Consider the following 20398-nt stretch of genomic DNA (forward strand, 5'->3'; position numbering starts at 1 on the left):
AATTCCAAACTCCAAGTCCAGAAGCTGGGTACCACCTTTCATCAAACACAGAAAGGTTATCCAAAGGTAGCTAGAAATGTGACTTATATCCACCCAGTCCCCATGACATGTCCCCAGATGGCCTCATGTTTGATGGCCATGCATGGTGGAATCTAGATTTGAGGTGAGTCGTTCCTCTTAGGGCAGCAGGTGGCTGTGACCAGGAATCACAAGGCCACCTTGTTCGAAGCTGCTGCCCACCCTGGAGTAATGATGGTCATCCGTTTGCTCATGGGTCTTGAGTGGCTCCAACTGGGTTGCTGAGGGTGAAGACTGGATGGTAAGAAATGGATTCAGGCTGCTGGAGGAGCAGGTGCAGAGCCAAGCAACAGGGATGAGCCTCCTCTCACCTCTCAGGAAGCCGGCTTTCTCCTTTGCGCCACATCTATGGGCAGGCCTGCTGCCCACCATTTATAAAATAAGAATATGTAGAAGGAGATGGAATGGATATAACCAGAAAATTTAGAGAGACATAAAATTTTAAAAAACAAAAGTTAAAAGATTGAAAAAGGTAATTAAGAAACGGATGTGGGTGTAAATTTGAACAAACAGTGCAGCTCAGTATTAATGGATAAAATAATGATATGAAAATTTACTTCCACTAACGAATATAATTTGGACAAATATATCCAAAGAAAATATAACATTAATGAATGAATATGAAGGCAAGAAAGAATAAACTGAGGAACAAAACATAGATGAGACAGAGAAGAGCATGTATCAAACATGAAGTACGCCAAGCAAAAGGCACAAATGGTCAGACTGCTTTTAAGAAAGCAAGAACCAGGCCGGGTGTGGGGGCTCACGCCTGTAATCCCAGCACTTTGGGAGGCCGAGGCGGGTGGATCACGAGGTCAAGAGATCGAGACCATCCTGGTCAACATGGTGAAACCCCGTCTCTACCAAAAATACAAAAAATGAGCTGGGCATGGTGGCGCGTGCCTGTAATCCCAGCTACTCAGGAGGCTGAGGCAGGAGAATTGCCTGAACCCAGGAGGCGGAGGTTGCGGTGAGCCGAGATCGCGCCATTGCACTGCAGCCTGGGTAACAAGAGCGAAACTCCGTCTCAAAAAAAAAAAAAAAAAAAGAAAAGAAAGCAAGAACCAACCTTATGTTGTCTTCAAGATTATACACCATGCAAACAGCTAGCATAAGAAAGCTGTCCTCGCTGAGGGTGTGTGTGTGTGTGTGTGTTTGTGTGTGTGGTGTGTGTATGTGGTTGTGTGTGTTTGTGTGTTGTGTGTGTTTGTATGTGTGGTTGTGTGTGTGTTGGTGTGTGTTGGTGTGTGTGTTTGTATGTGTGGTGGTGTGTGTGTGTTGGTGTGTGTGGTTGTGTGTGTGTTGGTGTGTGTGTGTTTGTATGTGTGGTTGTGTGTGTGTTGGTGTGTGTGTGTTTGTATGTGTGGTGGTGTGTGGTTGTGTGTGTGTGTTGGTGTGTGTGGTTGTGTGTGTGTTTGTATGTGTGGTTGTGTGTGTTGGTGTGTGTATGTGTGGTGGTGTGTGGTTGTGTGTGTGTGTTGGTGTGTGTGTGTTTGTATGTGTGTGTGGTGGTGTGTGTGGTGATATGTGTATGTCTGTGTGTGTGTGTGTGTGTGTGTGTGTGTGTGTGTGTTAAGACAGGGCCTTGTTCTGTCGTCCAGCCTGGAGTGCAGTGCTGTGATCAGAGTTCACTGTAACCTCTGGTTACAGTTCAAGTGACCCTCCGGCTGCAGCCTTCTATGTAGAACTACAGGCACATATCATTATGCTTGGCAGATTTCCTAAACTTTTTTCTTTTTTTTTTTGGTAGAGATGGTGTCACTATGTTGCCCAGGCTGGTCTCAAACTCCTGGCCTCAAGCATTCCTCCTGCCTCAGCTTCTCAAAGTGCTGGGATTACAGGCGTGAGCCGCTGCACATGGCCCGTAGTACTGTATCAATCGCACACAAATTGTTCTTCAATAGAATGAGTATTAAGAGACAAAAAGGATAGTTCCTGTTCAGTACAATAGAAATATACAATTACAAGCATATACACATCTAATAACAGTATGCCAAAATATATAACAGAATCTAACAAAATCAAAAGGAAAATAGACAATGTACGATCATAGCTGGAGATTTAACTCGCTGTTCTCAGTAACAGAACGAGTAGACAAAAAGAAAAAGGTATACAGAAGATTCAAACGGCACCACTGAACTTGACATTTAGAGAACAGAATCACCAACAAGTCCAGAACGCACACTCTTTCCGCCCTACGTGAGACATTCGTCAAGACAGACCACATGCTTGTCTCAGCAGATTTCAAAAGATCGACATCTTAGAGTGTTTCCAGACAGTAATAAATTAGAAATCTGCCACAACCACTCATCTAGCAAGGACCCCAGATGTCCAGAAATTAACTCACCTCGAAACACCAAAGAGTCAAGAAATCACAAATATCACTAGAAAATATTTTTACCAGAATAATAGTGAAAACGTAACATAAGGAAAATTGTGGAATATAATTAAGGAAATGTTTAAAGCAAAATTTATAGCATTAACAATTATATAAGAAAATAAGAAAGGTCTCAAATGAGAGCCAGGAAAAGAAGGGAAAACTAAGCCAAAGGAGGCAGAAAAAGGAAATAATAACCAAAAAAGAGAGCAGAAAACAAAATATAGATATGAATGAAACCAAAAGCGAATTTTTTGAAATTATCAATAACACTGATAAATCTGTAGCCAAATTGAGAATACATGAGGCCGGGCGCAGTGGCTCACGCCTGTTATCGCAGCACTTTGTGAGGGTGAGGTGGGCGGATCACAAGGTCACGAGATCAAGACCATCCTGGCCAACATGGTGAAACCCCATCTCTACTAAAAATACAAAAATTAGCTGGGTGTGGTGGTGCGCGCCTATAATCCCAGCTACTCAGGAGGCTGAGTGAGAGGAGAATCACTTGAACCTGGGAGGCGGAGGTTGTAGTGAGCCGTGATTGCACCATTGCACTCCAGCCTGGTGACAGAGCAAGACTCAGTCTCAAAAAACAAACGAACAAACAAACAAACAAACAAACAAAACATGAATTACCAATATTGGAAATGAAAGAGGGGACTTCGCTACAGATCCCACAGATAAAAATGAATAAAAAAGGATTCTTTTTTTTTTTTTTGAGATGGAGTCTCGATATTGTTTCCCAGGCTGGAGTATAGTGCACGATCCTGGTTCACTGCAACCTCTGCCTCCTGGGTTCAAGTGATTCTCCTGCCTCAGCCTCCCAAGTAGCTGGGATTACAGTCACTGTCACCATGCCTGGCTAATTTTTGTATTTTTAATAGAGGTGGGGTTTTGACATGTTGGCCAGGCTGGTCTTGAACTCCTGACCTCAGGTGATTCACCTGCCTCAGCCTCCCAAAGTGCTGGGATTACAGTCATGAGCTACTGTGCCCTACCCAAAGGGATTTTTTTACATTTTATTTTTTCAGCTTTATTGAGGCATGTTTTATGTACAGTAAAAGTCACAACGTCTAAGGAGATATTGGGACAACCTTATGCCAATAAATCTAAAAGATTAAATAAAATGGAAAATTCCTTGAGAAACACAGGACACTAAAGCTCATTCACGAAAAAAATTATATAACCTTAATAGCCCTAAATCTGTTACAAGAATTGAATTTATAGTTAAAGCCATCCCCAAAGAAGACTTCAACCCCAGGTGGCTTTGCAGGTGAATTCTGCTAAACAGGAAGAAAGAATACCAATTCTATACAACTATTTTACAGAAAAGAGAAAACAAGGGAGTGCTTCCAAGCTCACTTTATGAAGTCAGCATTTCTCTGACACTAAACAAAGACAAAAAACATTACGAGAAAATAAAACTACAACTAGTATCCTCATTAACTTAAACATAAAAATCCTCAACAAAAGAACAGCAAATCAGATCCATTATATATCAAAATAATCATACATGTGACCAAGTGGGCTTCATCTCGGGAGTACAGGCTTGGTTGGACATTTGAAACTCAGTAAGTGCAATTCATCATACTAACAGGCTATAAAAGAAAATAACCATATTATAACCTCAACAGATAGGGAAAAAAGCATTTGACAAGACTCATCAACTGTTCATGATAGAAACACTCAACAAGATAGAAACAGATCTCACCTGATAAAAGGCGTCTACAAAACAATGACAGCTAACATTATACTTGAGGGTGAAAGGCCAGACAGTTTCCCTCTAAGACACGAAACAGGGCAAGGGTGTTTACTCTCATTATTTCTATTCTTTCTTACACATAAGGACCTAGCCAATGCAATAAAGCAAGAAAAAAAAGCATGCAGTTTGAAAAGGAAGCAGTAAAATGGGTTCTCTTTACCTGTGGCATGATTTTCTATGTAGAAAAATCTTACCAAATACACAAAAGCAGCTGCTAGAATTAGTGAATTCAGCAAGGTCACAGGGTAAGGGGGCAATCTAAAACGTTAATTGCATTTATATGTACTAGTAACAAACAATTTTATATTAATACCATATATGAATTGCATTTATATGTACTAGTAACAATTTTATATTAATACTATATATGAATTGCATTTATATGTACTAGTAACAATTTTATATTAATACTATATATGAATTGCATTTATATGTACCAGTAACAAACAATTTTATATTAATACTATATATGAATTGCATTTATATGTACTAGTAACAATTTTATATTAATACTATATATGTGTATGGTAACATTTATTAAAGTAAATTTTACTCTAAAGAAATAAGAATAGACACAAAATTCTAATGAGAGTATCTGGCCGGGTGTGGTGGCTCCTGCCTGTAATCCCAGCACTTTGGGAAGCTGAAGTGGAAGGATTGCTTGAGCCCAGGAGTTCAAGACCAGCCTGGACAATATGGTGAGACCGCCTATTAAAAAAAAAAAAAGAAAGAAAACACACACACACACACACACACACAATAACGGGGGTGCCTCATTTCTTTAAAGTAACACAAAATAAAAAATATTAAAAAATGAAATCCTTATAGGAAAATTTAACAAAATGTATGCAAAGCCTGTGCACTGAAAACCACAAAATATTGGTGAGATAACTCAGTGAAGACTAAATAACTGTAGGAGATTCAATATTGCTAACATACTATTGATCCCAAATTAAGATGTATGTTCAATACAATGTCAATCGAAATCCTGACGAACATTTTCCGGCAGAAATTGACAAGCTGAGTCTAAAATCTGTATGGAAATGCAAAGGACTTAAAACAGGCAAATGATTTTGAAAAAGAGGAAAAATGTCGGAGGACTTACATTACCTGATTCCAGCATTCACTTTGGAGCTACAACAATCCAGATACTGTGGTGTTCGAATAAGAACAGACATGGTGGGCGCGGTGGCTCACACCTGTAATCCCAGCACTTTGGGAGGCCAAGGTGGGCAGATCACAAGGTCAGGAGTTCAAGACCACCCTGACCAACATGGTGAAACCCTGTCTCTACTAAAAATAAAAAAAATTAGCCGGGCATGGTGGCTAATCCCAACTATTCAGGAGGCTGACAGGAGAATCGCTTGAACCCGGGAGGTGGAGGTTGCAGTGAACCGAGATTGTGCCACTGCACTTCAGCCTGAGCAAGAAGAGTGAGACTTCATAAAAAGAAAAAAGATATATAAGTCAATGGGTCAGATCTGAGACGCTAGAAATCAATCCACATTTTCCAGTCAACTGATTTTCAATAAAAGCACCAAGGTAAGTTAATGATCATGGTGATTATTTTCAAATTTTGGTACTGGACTGGAGAATTCTTTTTTTTTTAAAGACGGGGTTTCACCATGTTGGTCAGGCTGGTCTTGAACTCCTGACCTCAGATGATCCGCCGGTCTTAGCCTCTAAAGTGCTTGGATTACAGGCTTAAGCCACTACATCCGGCCTCAAATTTTGGTACTGGAAAAACTGGATATCCATGTGCAAAAATAAAAACCTTGACTGTTCTATCACACCACATGCAAAAATTAATTAAAGTGGATCACAGATGTACACTTACGTGCTACCACCATGAAACTTCCAAAAGACAAGAAAATATTTGTAATCTTGGTTTGACAATTATTTCCAAAATAGTACACAAAAACCACAAAAGAAAAAAGTAATAACTGGATGTCATCGCAATGGAAAAGTTTTGCTTTTTAAAAGACGCTGATAAGAAGATGAGAAGGTAGGTCAAAGCCACCGGAGAGAATACTTGCAAAACATTATCCTATAAGTGACTTATGTTCAGAACATATAAGGAATTCTTATTACTCAATTACAAGAAGACAACCCAACTTTTTAAAAATTGACAAAGGAGGCTGGGCGCGGTGGCTCAAGCCTGTAATCCCAGCACTTTGGGAGGCCGAGGCAGCAGGTGGATCACGAGGTCGAGAGATTGAGACCATCCTGGTCGACATGGTGAAACCCCGTCTCTACTAAAAATACAAAAAATTAGCTGCGCATGGTGGTGCGTGCCTGTAATCCCAGCTACTCAGGAGGCTGAGGCAGGAGAATTGCCTGAACCCAGGAGGCGGAGGTTGCGGTGAGCCGAGATCGCGCCATTGCACTCCAGCCTGGGTAGCAAGAGCGAAACTCCGTCTCAAAAAAAAAAATTAGCAAAGGATTTGAATAGACTCTTTACCAGAGATACATGAAAGGCTCAACACTGTTAGTCGTCAAGGTAATGCAAATTAAAACAGTGAGATACCACTGAAAGCCCACCAGAACCGTCAGCATGGTTAAGGCTGACAACAGCGTGGGCTGGTGAGGGCGTGGGGCTTCAGGAGCTTCACTCCTTCGTCTGGGAATGCAAAATGGTGCAGCCATGCTGGAAAACAGTCTGTTAGTTTCTTGAAAGTTAAATATTAACTTTCGATAAAATCCAGCAATACCACTTCTAAGGACGTACCCAACAGAAGTGAAAACAGATGTTCACAGAAGACTTGTCCTCCAATGACAAGAGCAGCATTATTCATAACAATCTCAGATGGAAAAACACCAAATGTCCATTATTTCACGGACAAGTAAACAAACGGTGGGATTCTATTCGGCGACGAAAACAAGCCATCCATTGATTCATGCAGCAACATGGAAAGGTCTCCAAGCGTTTTGCCGGCTGAAGGAAGCCTGACACGAAAGACTCTGCGCTGCATGAGTCTATGTCTGCGACTTTCCATACTAAGAAAGCGGGTCACAGTTGCCTGTCCTCAGAATGGAGGGAGAGGACGCCTGCAAAGGGAGCTGGGGGAGAGTTGGGACAGTGCTGGGTCACCTCGGCAGTGGTGACCCGTACCAAGGTGTACAGTTGTCTAAACTCACTGAGTTGTACACTTAACATGAATGATCGCTATTGCACATAAATTGTATCTCAATATAAAAGGCACACAAAGTAACACCCGAAGATAGGTATACTCATGAGCCAGCAATTTCGCTAAGTACATACCACAAAATGCACGTCCAAGTACATCAGGGCACACAAATAAGAAGGTTCACAATTTATTCATCATGGTCCCAAACTAGAAACGAATGTTCATCGGCAGCGAAGTGGATAATAAACTGTGTCGTGTTCATGGAGTGAATCAGTGACCAGCGATGAATCGCCCCCGTTGCATGCAACATGGAGCCATTTCGCAGACACAGAGTTGAATGAAAGAAGCCAGATATGATTCCATTAATGTAAAGTTCACAAACCAGGCAAAATCAAAGTAGAACGGGTAGGGATGCATGTCAAGGTGAAGTATAAAAAAAAAATACCAGAAAGTGATCTCACATGAACTCAGCAGAAGCTCTGGTGGGAGGGAGGCTGTGTGGATTGTGTACTCAGATTCTGCCATATTCTTGTTTTTTGGGTGGGAAGTACACAGATATCCATTTATAAGTCATTAGGCTATTACATGTATACTTTATGATGTTTCTGTGGATCCATTACATTTCACAAGACAAAAGCTTTTAAGCTGATCATTAAGGTGCATTATTGTGTCTCCAAGAACTCATCGGCTGTGGTTTTCCCAGTAAGTTCTTTTGATCGATCACCAGCTGTGCAGTTACACAGAGATGCGTCAGTGGAAGATCAATAGTGATTGTTCTTGGAGAAGAGAGGGCGAAGATTAATAATTTAAAATGTTGGGTATGTAGGTAGTTAAAAAAATAAAGGATAAAAGTACTAAAAAGAGGTCAGGCACGGTGGCTCACGCCTGTAATCCCAGCACTTTGGGAGGCTGACATGGGCGGATCATCTGAAGTCAGGAGTTTGAGACCAGCCTGGCCAACATGTAAAACCCCATCGCCACTAAAAAATACAAAAATTAGCTAGGTATGGTGGCAGGTGCCTGTAGTCCCAGCTACTCTGGAGGCTGAAGCAGGAGAATCACTTGAACCTGGGAGGTGGAGGTTGCATTGAGGCGAGATCACACCACTGCACTCCAGCCCGGGGGACAGCAAGACTCCATGTCAAAAAAACCAAAGTGCTAAAAAGTGAAGTGATAAACAAATTAGTAAAAATAATTAGAATCAGCCAAATTAATTGAAGTCAGAATTCTAGGAGACTGCATTTTAAATGCTCATAAATATGTAAATATTAAAATAAGATTTACAGTTGTTAGGAAAAATATTCTTGGATTAACACCTGTTGTAATCAGAAAAAACCTCAGGAGTGTTTTTGACACCGTCTCAGGGCTTCAGTTTCTTGTCGTCAGGAGAGGACGCGGCCCCAGCACAGTGGTGGCTGCAGGGATTACATGCCCTGTGTGAATGTGCTGGCACATGATGGGCTCTGTGATTTTTAAAATAACTGCTCTTCTCCAACAACCTATCAAAGTCATTTCTCATGAGTGTGGTGCTTCTTTCTGAGGAGGGTGCCCCTCCCTGAGCCCTGAGCCCTGGGCCCCGAAAATCACCAGACAAGCCTGCAGCTTCCTGAGGTCCCCTCATGGAGTGGGGTCAAGGGTCCGGAGGAGGTTTCACAGGTGGGCCTGGGAAATGGGATTCTGCCAGAAAGCAACGGAATCAGCGTTCTACATATGCCTGCGTCTGCTTCCAATTCCACTTCTGGTTTTAAGTGTCAGAACCCAGCTCAAGTGCAGAGGCCAACCCTGAGACAGAAGGGCTGTTGAAGGGTCCCTGTGCGCACAGGACTGTGGCCGCAGACTGCCCTCCCCTCTCTGCCAACCCAATGTCACTCACTCTGACCATCTGCAGAGCCTCGGGAAGTGATGGGAGGCGGCAGGGGAGATTCGCAGGCAAACCTGTGATTGCACCATGATGGGCGGCCATGGAGTGGGGTGCTTCTCCCCCAAGCACTGCTCCCCAGTGGCAGGGCTCCTTCCAGACACACCAGGCAGGGACTCATCCCTTATCTGCAGGGTAAAGCCTGAACTTCCCAGCAGGGCTCAAAGACCTTCTGGGTGGGCACCTGCTGCCCGATGGTATCGCCCTCTGCCCCTCCTACCTGCGGACTTTTCTGTGCGCCAGCTCCAGGGGGTCTCCTCCAGGGCCTCTGCTCTTGATATTCCTGCTGCTGGGGCATTCGCCCGCCTTCACAGAGTCCCTTCCCCACCCGCAACACAGAGATGGGGGCCTGTCTGCCTGCCTGGTGAACCTCGCCTGGTCCAAGCACCTCTAAGCAGAACCAGCAGACTTTTCTGCCCTGTCACAAGTTGAGCCACCCACCCACTCATTTGTTCATGCATTCATTCCACACAGCTGGGGCAAAGCCAGATCCTGATGGGGTGGGGGTGGGGGAGAGGGTAGCTGGACAGGACTGCAGTGCACTGAGCTCCCAGTCTGGCAGGGACACACACCTTTGGACCACAGGGAAGTCCTGGCTGTTATGGAGGACCGTCTGCCCCGGCAGGGGAGGGCAGGGAGGCAGTGCACCAGTCACTGGCTCATGCCTGGGAAGCCTGTGAGGACAGTGGGGCCGCCTACCTTAGCATGCTGCAAGGACTGAATGAAAAGCTGTGTGGAGCATTCGGAGCGGCACCTGGAGGGCAGTGGGATCCCTCAGCACTGAGTTACTCCTACGTGGGGTGAAGCGAGCACCTGTGAAATGTGAAGGCAGACACCGGGTGGGGATGTGGAGAGGCAACACACCTAGGCTGCAGCAGCCGCAGGTGCAAAGGGCCCGTGGCAGGAGCAGGCGTCAGTGGGATGGGGGCGTCTAGTGAGGGGCCGGGGAGGCATCGAGGCGACTAGAGGCCAGATTGGGAGAGAAATTCTGTAGGACTGACCTGCCTCCTATGGGACTTCTGATGGCAGAACCCCCTCCAAGCTATTTCTCCCTGCCCTCAGAGGGCACAGCCCCATCTTTCCATCCCCAACCTTCAGAGAGGGGGGAGGATGAGGCCCCATCAGTTCACTTCCTCCTTCAAAGCCGAATCATTGTGGCTGCAGCAGCCTCCCCGCATTGGGAATGGAGAGGCCGCCCCGCCCTCACCGGAGGTGGCTGCAAACCTCGTTTCCCTGGAAACTGAAATAATCAGTGGAAGTCAGCTCATGGTAAGTCTGCTCGCTCGCGTGGGTGCCACGATTATTATACAAGCCGATTTACACACTGTCCTTTGAAAACCTGTGCACCATCGATGCAAAGGAAGGGTCACTATTCCTACTGCTCTGGCGAGTCCTCGTGCAGGGACGCAGGACCGTTCGCGAGGTTCTAAAATCTGCACTCTTTGCTAAAAATACAGTGAAACATGCTCGTCCCCCTCGCAGCTATCGCCGTTGAAGTAAATCCCACGCACATGTCCAGGGAGCGCAGGAAGGGCCTTCGCATAGATTCACATGGGCAGATGGTTTCCGTGAAGGTGGGCGAGGGGCCTGCGCCCGCACTGCCTGAAACCTGTGGGTGCCGCTTCCTTCAGACAGGGCCTCTGGGGGCTCTGCCCCGGTCCACCAGGCACCACGGGACACGCCGTGCCCTTCAGGGCCTTGAAGCTGTGCGCTCTAGGCGAGGGCTCCACAGGCCAGAACTTGCTAAGGTTGTGACCCGGACCGAGGTGCAATCTCGGCGCGAACCTGCACCTCCCCCGCGCCCGGAGCGCCTTCCCTGGCTGCAGCCACCGAATCCGGCGCAAAGTTATTTAACGCTGCAATTAGCCAGGAGGGTGAGTCATCGGCTCCCCAGCCTCGCTGCCACCGCAGCAGAAACGTACTGGAAGGGACCAGGAGTGCAGACCCAGCTGCTGGGCCGAGGCCCTTCCGGAGACGCCCCCACTCCCCCAACCAAGGGGCTGAGGCGAGCTCCTCTCAGGAAGAGGCTGGAGGGCCCAGAGAAGCCGGAGAGGTGACCTTCTCCCACCCCACCCACCAGCCACCCCGGCCTTCCTCTCACCCACCTTGAATCGTCAGGGTAGGAATGAGGCGGAGGAATTTGCCGCCCTCGTCCCCCTCACTCAGGCCGTGAACCGCCTTCTGATGAATTAATTCACGTGCACCCGCGTCTGGGGAAAATTCCTGTCTGATCCAGAAGCGCTTTGTAGACTAAAACCAAGCGAGACTCATCCACCGTTTTGCCTAAGACGTCACCTCCAGCTTGGTTCAAATGGCTAGTCCTAAAAGTCAGCGCCCCTGCTCATCCCGAACCGCGCGCACACGCACACGGCCCACCCGCACACACGCGCGCGCACACGCACATACCACACACGAAACACACTACACACCGCACACGCGCCCACAAGCAACACACCGCACGCGGGCACACGTCAGCACTTCCCAGAGACCCTGACCGTCCCCATCCCTTGGACAACCCCCTCCCTGGCTCACTCCTCCCTCTCCCTCCCCCGGCTCCTTCCTCCTCCCCAGCACCCGGCTCCCTCCCCCATGCCCTGAACTCTTCCCCGCTCGCGCCCCCCACCCCCCCGCCAAACACCCGGTCCCCTCCCTCTCCCTCCCCGGTCTCCTTCTCCCCCCAGCACCCACAAGCACCCAGGCCCTCCTTCCCCTTCCTCTCTGGGCTCCTTCCGCCCCCAGCACCCGGGCTTTTCTGCTTCTCCCTCCCCTGGGTTCCTTCCCCTCCAGCACTTGTCCCCCTCCACCCCGCTCCTTCCCCCCAGCACCCACCCCCTCCCCTCCCTCCCCGGGCTCTGTCCCCCCACCCCAGCACCCGAGCTCTCCTCCTTTCCTCCCTCCTCTCCCAGGCTCCCCCTTTCCCCTTCTTTACCCAGGCTCTCCCGCATACCCACTCCCCCATAGCACAAGAGCTCCTCTCTCCCTGCTCCCTGCACCCCCATAACTTCCACAGGCCGCTGACAGGCGGGTGGGTGGGAAGTGCGGCCCAGACCCAGCGGATAGGGGAGGCAGGGGAGCGCAGACGCAGGGGCGCCGAGCGGTGGGGAGCGCTGGGGGTGGGGCCCAGGGGGTCCGAGCGGGGAGGAGAGAGAGAGAGAGAGAGAGAGAGAGAGAGAGAGAGAGAAAGAGAAAGCTGGGGGTGGAGGGCGGCGTTCCCGCAGCGGCCCGCGCCGGAGAGGGGCGCGGACAGGGAAGGAGGGAGGAGAGACGCGGCCTGGGGCCCCGGTCCCGGAGGAGGTGGCGGAGGGGCGTCCCGGGGGCGGCGGGGGCTGCCGGACGCGGGGAAGGGCGGCGCCAGGGCTAGGCGCGCGGGGCGGCGGGCGGGGTGGGGGGGCGGGGGGGGAGCGTCCTGGGAGGGGCGCCGCGGGCTGGGGAGGGGGCGCGCGCGCCCTGCGGTCCTCGGCGCCGCATCCGTTCCCGGCGCGGGGTCGCGGCGGCGGCGGCGGCGGCGGCGGGAGGCGGAGGATGCGGGCTCCGGCGGCGGCGGCGCGGGCCCCGGAGGACGCGGGAGGATGAGGAGGAGGCCGGCGGTCCGGCCGCGCGGCGCCGGGAGGAGGCGCAGGCGGCGGGGGCGGCGGCGGGCGGCGGCGGGCGCGCGGGGTGCGGGCCGGCTCGGGCGCGGAGGATGAAGTGGAGCGTCCGCGGGGCCTGCGCCGCGCTCTCCTCCTGCCTCCTGCTCGCCTGCGCGCTCAGCGCCGCCGCCGTCGGCCTCAAGTGCTTCTCGCTGGGCTCGGAGCTGCGCGGGGAGCCGTTCCGCCTGGGGGCCGCCGCCGGCGCCTTCTACTCAGGGCTGCTGCTGGCCGCCGGCCTCTCGCTGCTCGGCGCCGCCCTGCTCTGCTGCGGGCCCCGGGACGCGCCCCTCGCGGGGCCGGAGCCGGGCCCGGGTCTGGGGGTCCCCGCGGCCTCCGCGGGAGCTGCCGAGGCCGCTCCGGGCGAGCCGGGGGCCGCGGCCGGGGCCCCGGGCCCCGTGAGCAGCCAGAACCTGCTCCTGCTCGGCGTCCTGGTCTTCATGCTCGGGGTCCTCAGCGCCTTCGCGGGCGCAGTGATCGACGGCGACACGGTGTCGCTGGTGGAGCGCAAGTACTCGCACTACTGCCTGCCCCCGCGGGCGTCCGGCTCGGCCCCACCCGGCGCGGCCCCGGGTTCGGCCCCCGGCGCGGCCCCCGGCGCCCCGCGCTCCCGCAGCACCCTGGACAGCGCCACGTCCGCCAAGTGCCGGCAGCTCAAGGACTACCAGCGCGGCCTGGTGCTCTCCACCGTCTTCAACTCGCTCGAGTGCCTGCTGGGCCTGCTCAGCCTCCTGCTGGTCAAGAACTACCGGTCGTCTCAGGCCCGGCGCGGTCGGCGCGGACGGCGGAGGGGAGGCCGGGCCCTGGCGCGGCCCCGCGGTGGCTCTGGGCTCCGCGCGCAGCCGTCCGCCTCTCGGGCGCGCCGGGGCCGGCGGGGCCGGCGGGGGCGGCGGCTGCAGCCCCGGCCGAGCGAGGCCTCCATCCTGTCCCCGGAGGACTCGGACCTGGCCGCCCCCGGGGACTGCGCGGGCTTCGCGGCGCACCACGCGGTCTCCTACATCAACGTGGGCGTCCTCCACGCGCTGGACGAGGCGGGCGCGGAGGTGCGCTGCGGGGGGCACCCGTCGGTGGAGCTGCCGGGGTACGCGCCCTCGGACCCCGACCTCAACGCCTCCTACCCCTACTGCTGCCGGCCGCCCTGCGAGACGCCGCGGCCCTGGGAGACCAGCCGGGCGGCCTGCTGAGCCCGCGGGACGGACCCCCACCCTGCGCCCCGCTCAGGACCCCCGCGGCGAGGGAGGACGGGCGGCGGGGACGGGGGCCTGGGCCAGGCCTCAGGGGCGCCGCCTCTTCCACGTGGCCCCTCTGCGGGGCTCCGTGACCACAGGAGGGGGTCCCCGGTGTGACCATTTCTGTATCGGGAAGGTTTCTCTTCTTATCTGTGTCGTTCATATCTGGATTCCATTTCCAAGTTTACAATAAATGTTTGGGCTTGACTGGCCCAACCGCACTTTTCTTGGCAAGTCCAAACCCTGGGGGCGGCTCTGCCTGGTGGTCCGAGGCGAGGGGGACGGAGCGAGCGCCCGCCCCGGGACGGCGACTTCCAGCGGAGGAAGAGCGCGCCGCCGACAGGACAGAGACGCAAAGCAGCTGGTAATTCAGGAAAGAAGAAGTGAAAACACCCAACAGCAACACTTTGTACACGGATGTGCCTGCTTTTGTTGATACTTTCTTACTGTAAAGCTCTCCATAAACAGTGAAAATGTTTGGTAAATTTATTGCAATTTAAAATTGGTGAGTTCCTTTATTAAATTAATTGCTATGTTATTGGAGATTATGCATCGAATTGGAATTAGAGGATGTGTACACACAGGTCAGCGTGGGGGAAACGGTTGCCTTTGGCGGACAAATGTTGAGTTTGAACAGTTGTATTCTGCTAGCTAGTTGACTGGATCCAACCTCTTTCTGAAGCTAACTTCCTGTGTGTGCAGAGACACTGATACCACGTCCCATACAGTTTTCTTTTTGGAAACTGGTTGTGTGGTTTCGACTGCAAAGCAGAGCTTATTTTTGGTTAATACATATGAACAATCTAATCCTATTTTGGAAAATCAGTCATAGTTTTTCTGGCCTAGATAAATTTCCTGTTAACTCATTAATCTGGTAATTTTGAGTATGATAGCATTTCATTTAAAATATACCCCATAATAGCCTTAACTGATGTGAAGGTCATACTTTTAAATGATCAGGATATGTGTGTGAGTATTTTCACACATGATATGAAATGCGTTCCGTATGCTGGTGGAGTGTGTTTCCGTCTGTCTGGTGGGTTGGCTGGGAGCCAGGCCAGCTCCAAGTCTTGGGAAAAGGTGATCCCACATGCTGGAATTGTGGCGCCGGGCAGGCAGCTGCTGACCCTGAGCAGCTGGGAGCAGAGCCACAGCCTGGTGGAAAAGATGTGTACCTCCTGCTGGGGGAGCAGAGGCAGCCGGTGCTCTGCGGGGTGAGTGCCAGCTCAGAGCAGATAGGAGAGAGAAGCTACAGAAACCACGTGTAATATGTGTATTGTGTACAGAAGTCTACTTATAGCTGTGAAAAAGTAGCCAAATTTAAGGATGGAGCATAGTTTTCAGGTGCAGGCTCTGGAGTGAGGCCACTCCTCAGCCCCTAGTTGCCCAAAGCCAGAGCTCCCTGTACCCCTGGTGACCAAGGCCTGTCCCAGCTGGCACCTGGCTGGGCTGCCCTGCTGCAGCAGAGGCCACAAGAGGGAGGAGGCTCCAGCTCCATTTCCATGATGAGAAGTGAGACCTGTCACCATTCAGGGGGCTGATCTCCAGAGCTGGCAAACCTGTCCCTGCCGACGTCTGCTCAGTCACTGCAAAGCTCAGGCCAGTGTCCTCTCCTTGCTATGTGGGTGTTGCTGGAGGACAAAGAATCACTCACAGCCAGTTTCCTAGGTTTTCATCCTCAGGCCTCTTCAGATACTGGCCCATAATAGGCATCCCCGAGTGGTAGAGTGAGAAAGGAGGCCTAGCCAGACAGAAGACATGACCTGATTGGTCCCTGTTGTCCTCACAGCCCAGTCCTCTCCTGCCTCAGGACAACCAGCCCAGCAGTCATCAACCTAAGCAAAACTGTGATCGCTGTCAGCGCAGTGTGACTTTTAAGATCCTTCCCTCTGCCAGCCTGCATCCAGTCAGCACGGCATAGCCAGGGGCCTTCTGCTTCCTAAGCAGAGGCCTCTCAGGTGGCTGCAAGACCAGCCTTCCAGAGCTACACAGCAGGGGCAGCCAGGTGGATATCCCTGGGGGTGGGCACTTGGTGACTCCCTACAGAAGGCTGCCAGGCACTGCCCTGGCAGGAGCAAATGCATGGGCAGCACAGATGCAAAAAGTCAAGCCTCCTGTGTGGTGCTTTTTGTTTTCCAAGGTGTTTAGTCTTAATTGTTTTGTACAGCTTAAAATGTTAGATGCCTTATGAGTCCTTCAAATTTGTGATCAAAATCAGTGACCTCTCTAAAGTGTCAGGCGCTTCTTGGGACAAAACGGAAGGCAGAACATAGTTGGGGGCAGAGGCCACAGCCAGGAGCAGGTTGCACACCCTCCTGTGCCCTTGGGCACGCCCTCCTGTCCCTGCATGCACACCCACCCTGCACTGCATGCACAACCTCCTGTCACTGCGTGCTCACCATCCTGTCACTGCATGCACACGCTCCTGTCACTGTGTGCTCACGCTCTTGTCACTGCATGCACACCTGTCCTGTCCCTGCATGCACACCGTCTTGTCCCCATGTGCACCTCCCTGGCCTGGGTAGCAGGAAAATCCAGGAGTGCACAAAGACCCAGCTGGGGCAAACTGGCCTTTTCCATGTGACCAGAAAGTTAGATGAGTTGTTTTAAGATTGAGTGTCCCTAGCTCCAGGACTATTCTTAGCTCCACTGTCATAGGTGTTCACGTACTGATGTGGAATACCCAGGTTTGATTTTTTTAAAGTTTACCAGAGGAAATAGAATCCCACATACTCCTAAACTCAAATTGCCCCAAAGATCAATTCTCAGGGAAATGAGTGGACCATCATGAAGACATCAGCCTTCCTTCCTAGTTACCACTGACTTACTGGTTACTGTTGTGGCACTGAACGCTGAGGTTATCCAGCTCACAGCAGCAATGTCGTGCGTGTTCATCCTACCTTTTTAAAACTGGAAGTTAATGGTTGAGAGTGGGTTCTTTGTGCTACTTGCAAAATAATACCAGTTCTCGGATCTTTCTATCTCTCTCTCTCTCTCTCTCTTTTTTTAGACGGAGTCTCACTCTTGTGGCCCAGGCTGGAATGCAGTGGCATGATCTTGGCTCACCGCAACCTCTGCCTCCTGGATTCAAGCGATTCTCCTCCCTCAGCCTTCCAAGTAGCTAGGGTTACAGACATGAACCCCCACGCCCAACTAATTTTGTATTTTTAGTAGAGACAGGGTTTCACCATGTTGGCCAGGCTGGTCTCAAACTTCTGACCTCAGGTGATCCGACCGCCTCAGCCTCCCAAAGTGCTGAGATTACAGGCATGAGCCACCACACCCGGCCAGTTCTTGGACCTTTCTAAAAATGAGTCTTATTCTGCTTCCCTGCAAAGAGTTTATTATGACAATGAGATAAAGAATTAAACAAAATTTAACATTTTTACGTGGCAAAATGCTGAGTTTGTAAGTTACTGTTTTAAACACAAGGCTGTGATTTGGCTCAGCAGTAGGAGCTCGCAGCTCATGTGGCTGGCTAGGTGTTGACTTTGAGGGATAACTTAGCAGAGGTAACACATGATGTCGTGTGCCGAATGGACAGCGTGGTCACCAAGCAAGCCATGTGTTTTAGGGTCAATGAATGGGAGATCCCAGGGCCTCCGATATCTGAGGCTGAACACCCTTCCTTGGTCAGAGCAGGTGTTCTGCCCTTGGTGACATGCATTTGAACCACACAACTGAGATTTTTGACTGAAAATTCAATTAAACAATCATTTAACTCTAAAAATTGGTCAGACGCTCGTTTCTTGTGAATATCAGACTGAAGGTGATGAACATTTTTACTCCTGTTGGTGTCCTGATGCAGTTTAGGGGGAAGCCATGAATGTATATATGCACTCATGGGTGCACGCTCGTGCGTGTGCATGTGTGCATACATGCATATATCAACACGTGCTCACACACATGCACACACACAGTGCACCTGCACATACACAGATAGGTGCACGCTCGTGCTTGTGCATGTATGCATACATTCATATATCAACACGTGCTCACACACATGCACACACACAGTACACCTGCACATACACAGGTGCACGCTCGTGCTTGTGCATGCATGCATACATGCGTATATCAACACGTGCTCACACACATGCACACACACAGTACACCTGAACGTACACAGATAGGTGCATGCTCGTGCGTGTGCATGTATGCATACATGCATATATCAACACGTGCTCACACACATGCACACACAGTACACCTGCACGTACACAGATAGGTGCACGCTCGTGCATGTGCATGTATGCATACATGCGTATATCAACACGTGCTCACACACATGCACACACACAGTACACCTGCACATACACAGATAGGTGCACGCTCGTGCATGTGTATGTATGCATACATATATATATGAACACTTTCACACACATGCACACACAGTATACCTGCACATACACACACGGCTGCACACTTGTACATGCACACACATGGCCTCCTGGGTACTATCTGAGGGCCAGACCAGGGGCCCTGCCCGGAGCATCCAGGATGCAAGAGGAACCTGTCCAGGGCATTGTGACCTGGCTGAGGACTGGCATAAGCACTAAAGGAGCATGTCCCTGGGAGGGTGCCCTGTCTGTGCTGAGCTGCATGCAGGTTCCCTGAATGCTCTGTCATGGCAATGTGGTAGCAGGCTAGTGGGACAGCCATCACCTGTGGGCCAGCACAGCATGATGGAGCAGTTCAGGGAGGGTGCTGGAGTTCAGGTGAGCAGTGGGTGGAGGATGCAGAGGTGAGGTGCCAGGAGGAGTTTCTAGGCCCTGCGGCTGGTCCATGGTGCTCAGGCACTGCTATGCTGAACTCCGGTGCTGACCAGACCAGCAACCCCGTGTCACCCTTAGGCCCAGCTCTTTGCTGAGTGGCGTGGTGTCCTCTCATGCTTTCAAAGTCATCATTACCCCAAATCATTATTTTTCTCACTAAGATATGAGAGAAAATTTCTAAAAGGCAGAAACCTTAAGAAAACTGAATTCCAGGATTTAATTAAGTATATGCTGTTTGTGTGCCTGCCTTTTCAAATGAGGCAGAGGCAGCAGCCTGATGGCAGCTGGTTCGGTTTCTCAGTGGCCCAGTGCCTTTGCTTAACTTGCTGCCTTCCAGCATGTAATAGAAAAACAGCAACAAAATGGAAGAAGAAAATAAGGTAGGAAATGAGTGTGTAAATATCGTTATGTCCCACAGGTGGATTCTCCTGAGGACTTCTTGGGATGGCAGCAGAAACCTTGAGGGCTCCGTGATGGAACCTGGTCCATAGCAGCTTCTTAAAACCTCCGCTTTGCCAGGGAAGCCACCTATTCATGTGGATTTCACTTGGAGAGGCTTCGGCTGATATCATCTACATTTTGCCTTTTATCTGCTATTTGTCCTCAACAGAATGTCACTTTTTTGGATCAATAAAATCTGTTTTAAAATACAACATACTCCACAAAAACAATCCTTCATTCCCACCTGTGTGGTCATCATCCTGTTTCTGGTGGACTATACAGTAGCAAGCGGCCAGACCACCCAGGAGCACTGAAGGCAGGGGAGGCTCTTTGCCCCCCACAGAGTTGGCAGCGGCTCCCGGTAGGCCCCAGCCCATACTTCTAATGGCACCTGGAGGGCTGTGCACCCCCCACTCTCCTCCCATCCTCCAGGGCCTGGGTTCAGCTTCTGTGCACCTACCACAAACGTGGCCCCACCACGTTTGCTATTTCCCTTTTACACTGTCTGAACGTCATTGCCTGATTCTTTTCTTCATCTCCATTTTTTTTTTTTTTCAAGACAAAGTTGCCTTCTGTGGCCCAGGCTGGAGTGCAGTGGCATGATCTCTGCTCACCACAACCTCCGCCTCCTGGGTTCAAGCGATTCTCCAGCCTCAGCCTCCCTGGTAGCTGGGGTTACAGGCACCCGCCGTCATGCCCAGCTGATTTTTGTATTTTTAATAGAGACGGGGTTTTGTCACATTGGTCAGGCTGGTCTCAAACTCCTGACTTCAAGTGATCCACCCACCTCAGCCTCCCAAAGTGCTGGGATTTCAGGCATGAGCCACTGCACCCTGCCTTCATCTCCATTCTTGATGTGGCATTTTCATAGAACTCAGATCAGATCAGGTTACCCTAACCTTCAAGAGCTGTGCTTTTTCTGAGGAAGGAAAGTAAAACCTTCAGGGCCCTCAGGCCAACTTTTCAGCCTTTGCTGTGGGCAACTGGGGCCCAGGGAGGAAGCGGTAAGGGGCTCCTGCCTGGTGGGTACCTACGAAAATGCATGTGACTAGTGAAGCCAGTGG

General features: G+C 50.8%; 1 protein-coding gene and 3 long non-coding RNA genes across 4 annotated transcripts in view; 2 read left to right on the forward strand and 2 right to left on the reverse strand.

Annotated features, from left to right (window-relative positions):
• The window catches only part of LOC128931653 (uncharacterized), a 26592-nt gene extending 16144 nt beyond the window's left edge, over window positions 1–10448 (reverse strand). Inside the window, exons 1-2 of the long non-coding RNA XR_013533243.1 lie at window positions 10265–10448; window positions 9963–10076 (exon numbers count right to left, since the gene is read on the reverse strand). This is a non-coding gene — a long non-coding RNA (uncharacterized LOC128931653). The remainder of the gene's footprint in view (window positions 1–9962; window positions 10077–10264) is intronic.
• On the reverse strand, window positions 3803–9477 carry LOC144581854 (uncharacterized). Its single transcript, XR_013533244.1, has 2 exons — window positions 9219–9477; window positions 3803–9127 (listed from the first exon to the last, which is right to left on the reverse strand). It is a non-coding gene; the product is annotated as an uncharacterized LOC144581854 (long non-coding RNA).
• LOC144581855 (uncharacterized) lies at window positions 10094–17848 on the forward strand. Its single transcript, XR_013533245.1, has 2 exons — window positions 10094–10532; window positions 17129–17848. It is a non-coding gene; the product is annotated as an uncharacterized LOC144581855 (long non-coding RNA).
• Window positions 12315–14215, forward strand: TMEM271 (transmembrane protein 271). The gene has a single exon (XM_035294420.3). It carries the CDS (start codon window positions 12946–12948, stop codon window positions 14071–14073), a length of 1128 nt encoding a protein of 375 aa, XP_035150311.1. The 5' UTR covers window positions 12315–12945; the 3' UTR covers window positions 14074–14215.
• Window positions 17849–20398: the final 2550 nt, after the last annotated feature.

Source organism: Callithrix jacchus, chromosome 3, assembly GCF_049354715.1.
Source record: "Callithrix jacchus isolate 240 chromosome 3, calJac240_pri, whole genome shotgun sequence".
Lineage (NCBI taxonomy): Eukaryota > Metazoa > Chordata > Mammalia > Primates > Cebidae > Callithrix > Callithrix jacchus.

What these genes read in the sequence shown, in the direction of transcription:
- TMEM271 (XM_035294420.3), top strand. Translation starts at nt 12,946, where the DNA reads ATGAAGTGGAGCGTCCGCGGGGCCTGCGCCGCGCTCTCCTCCTGCCTC.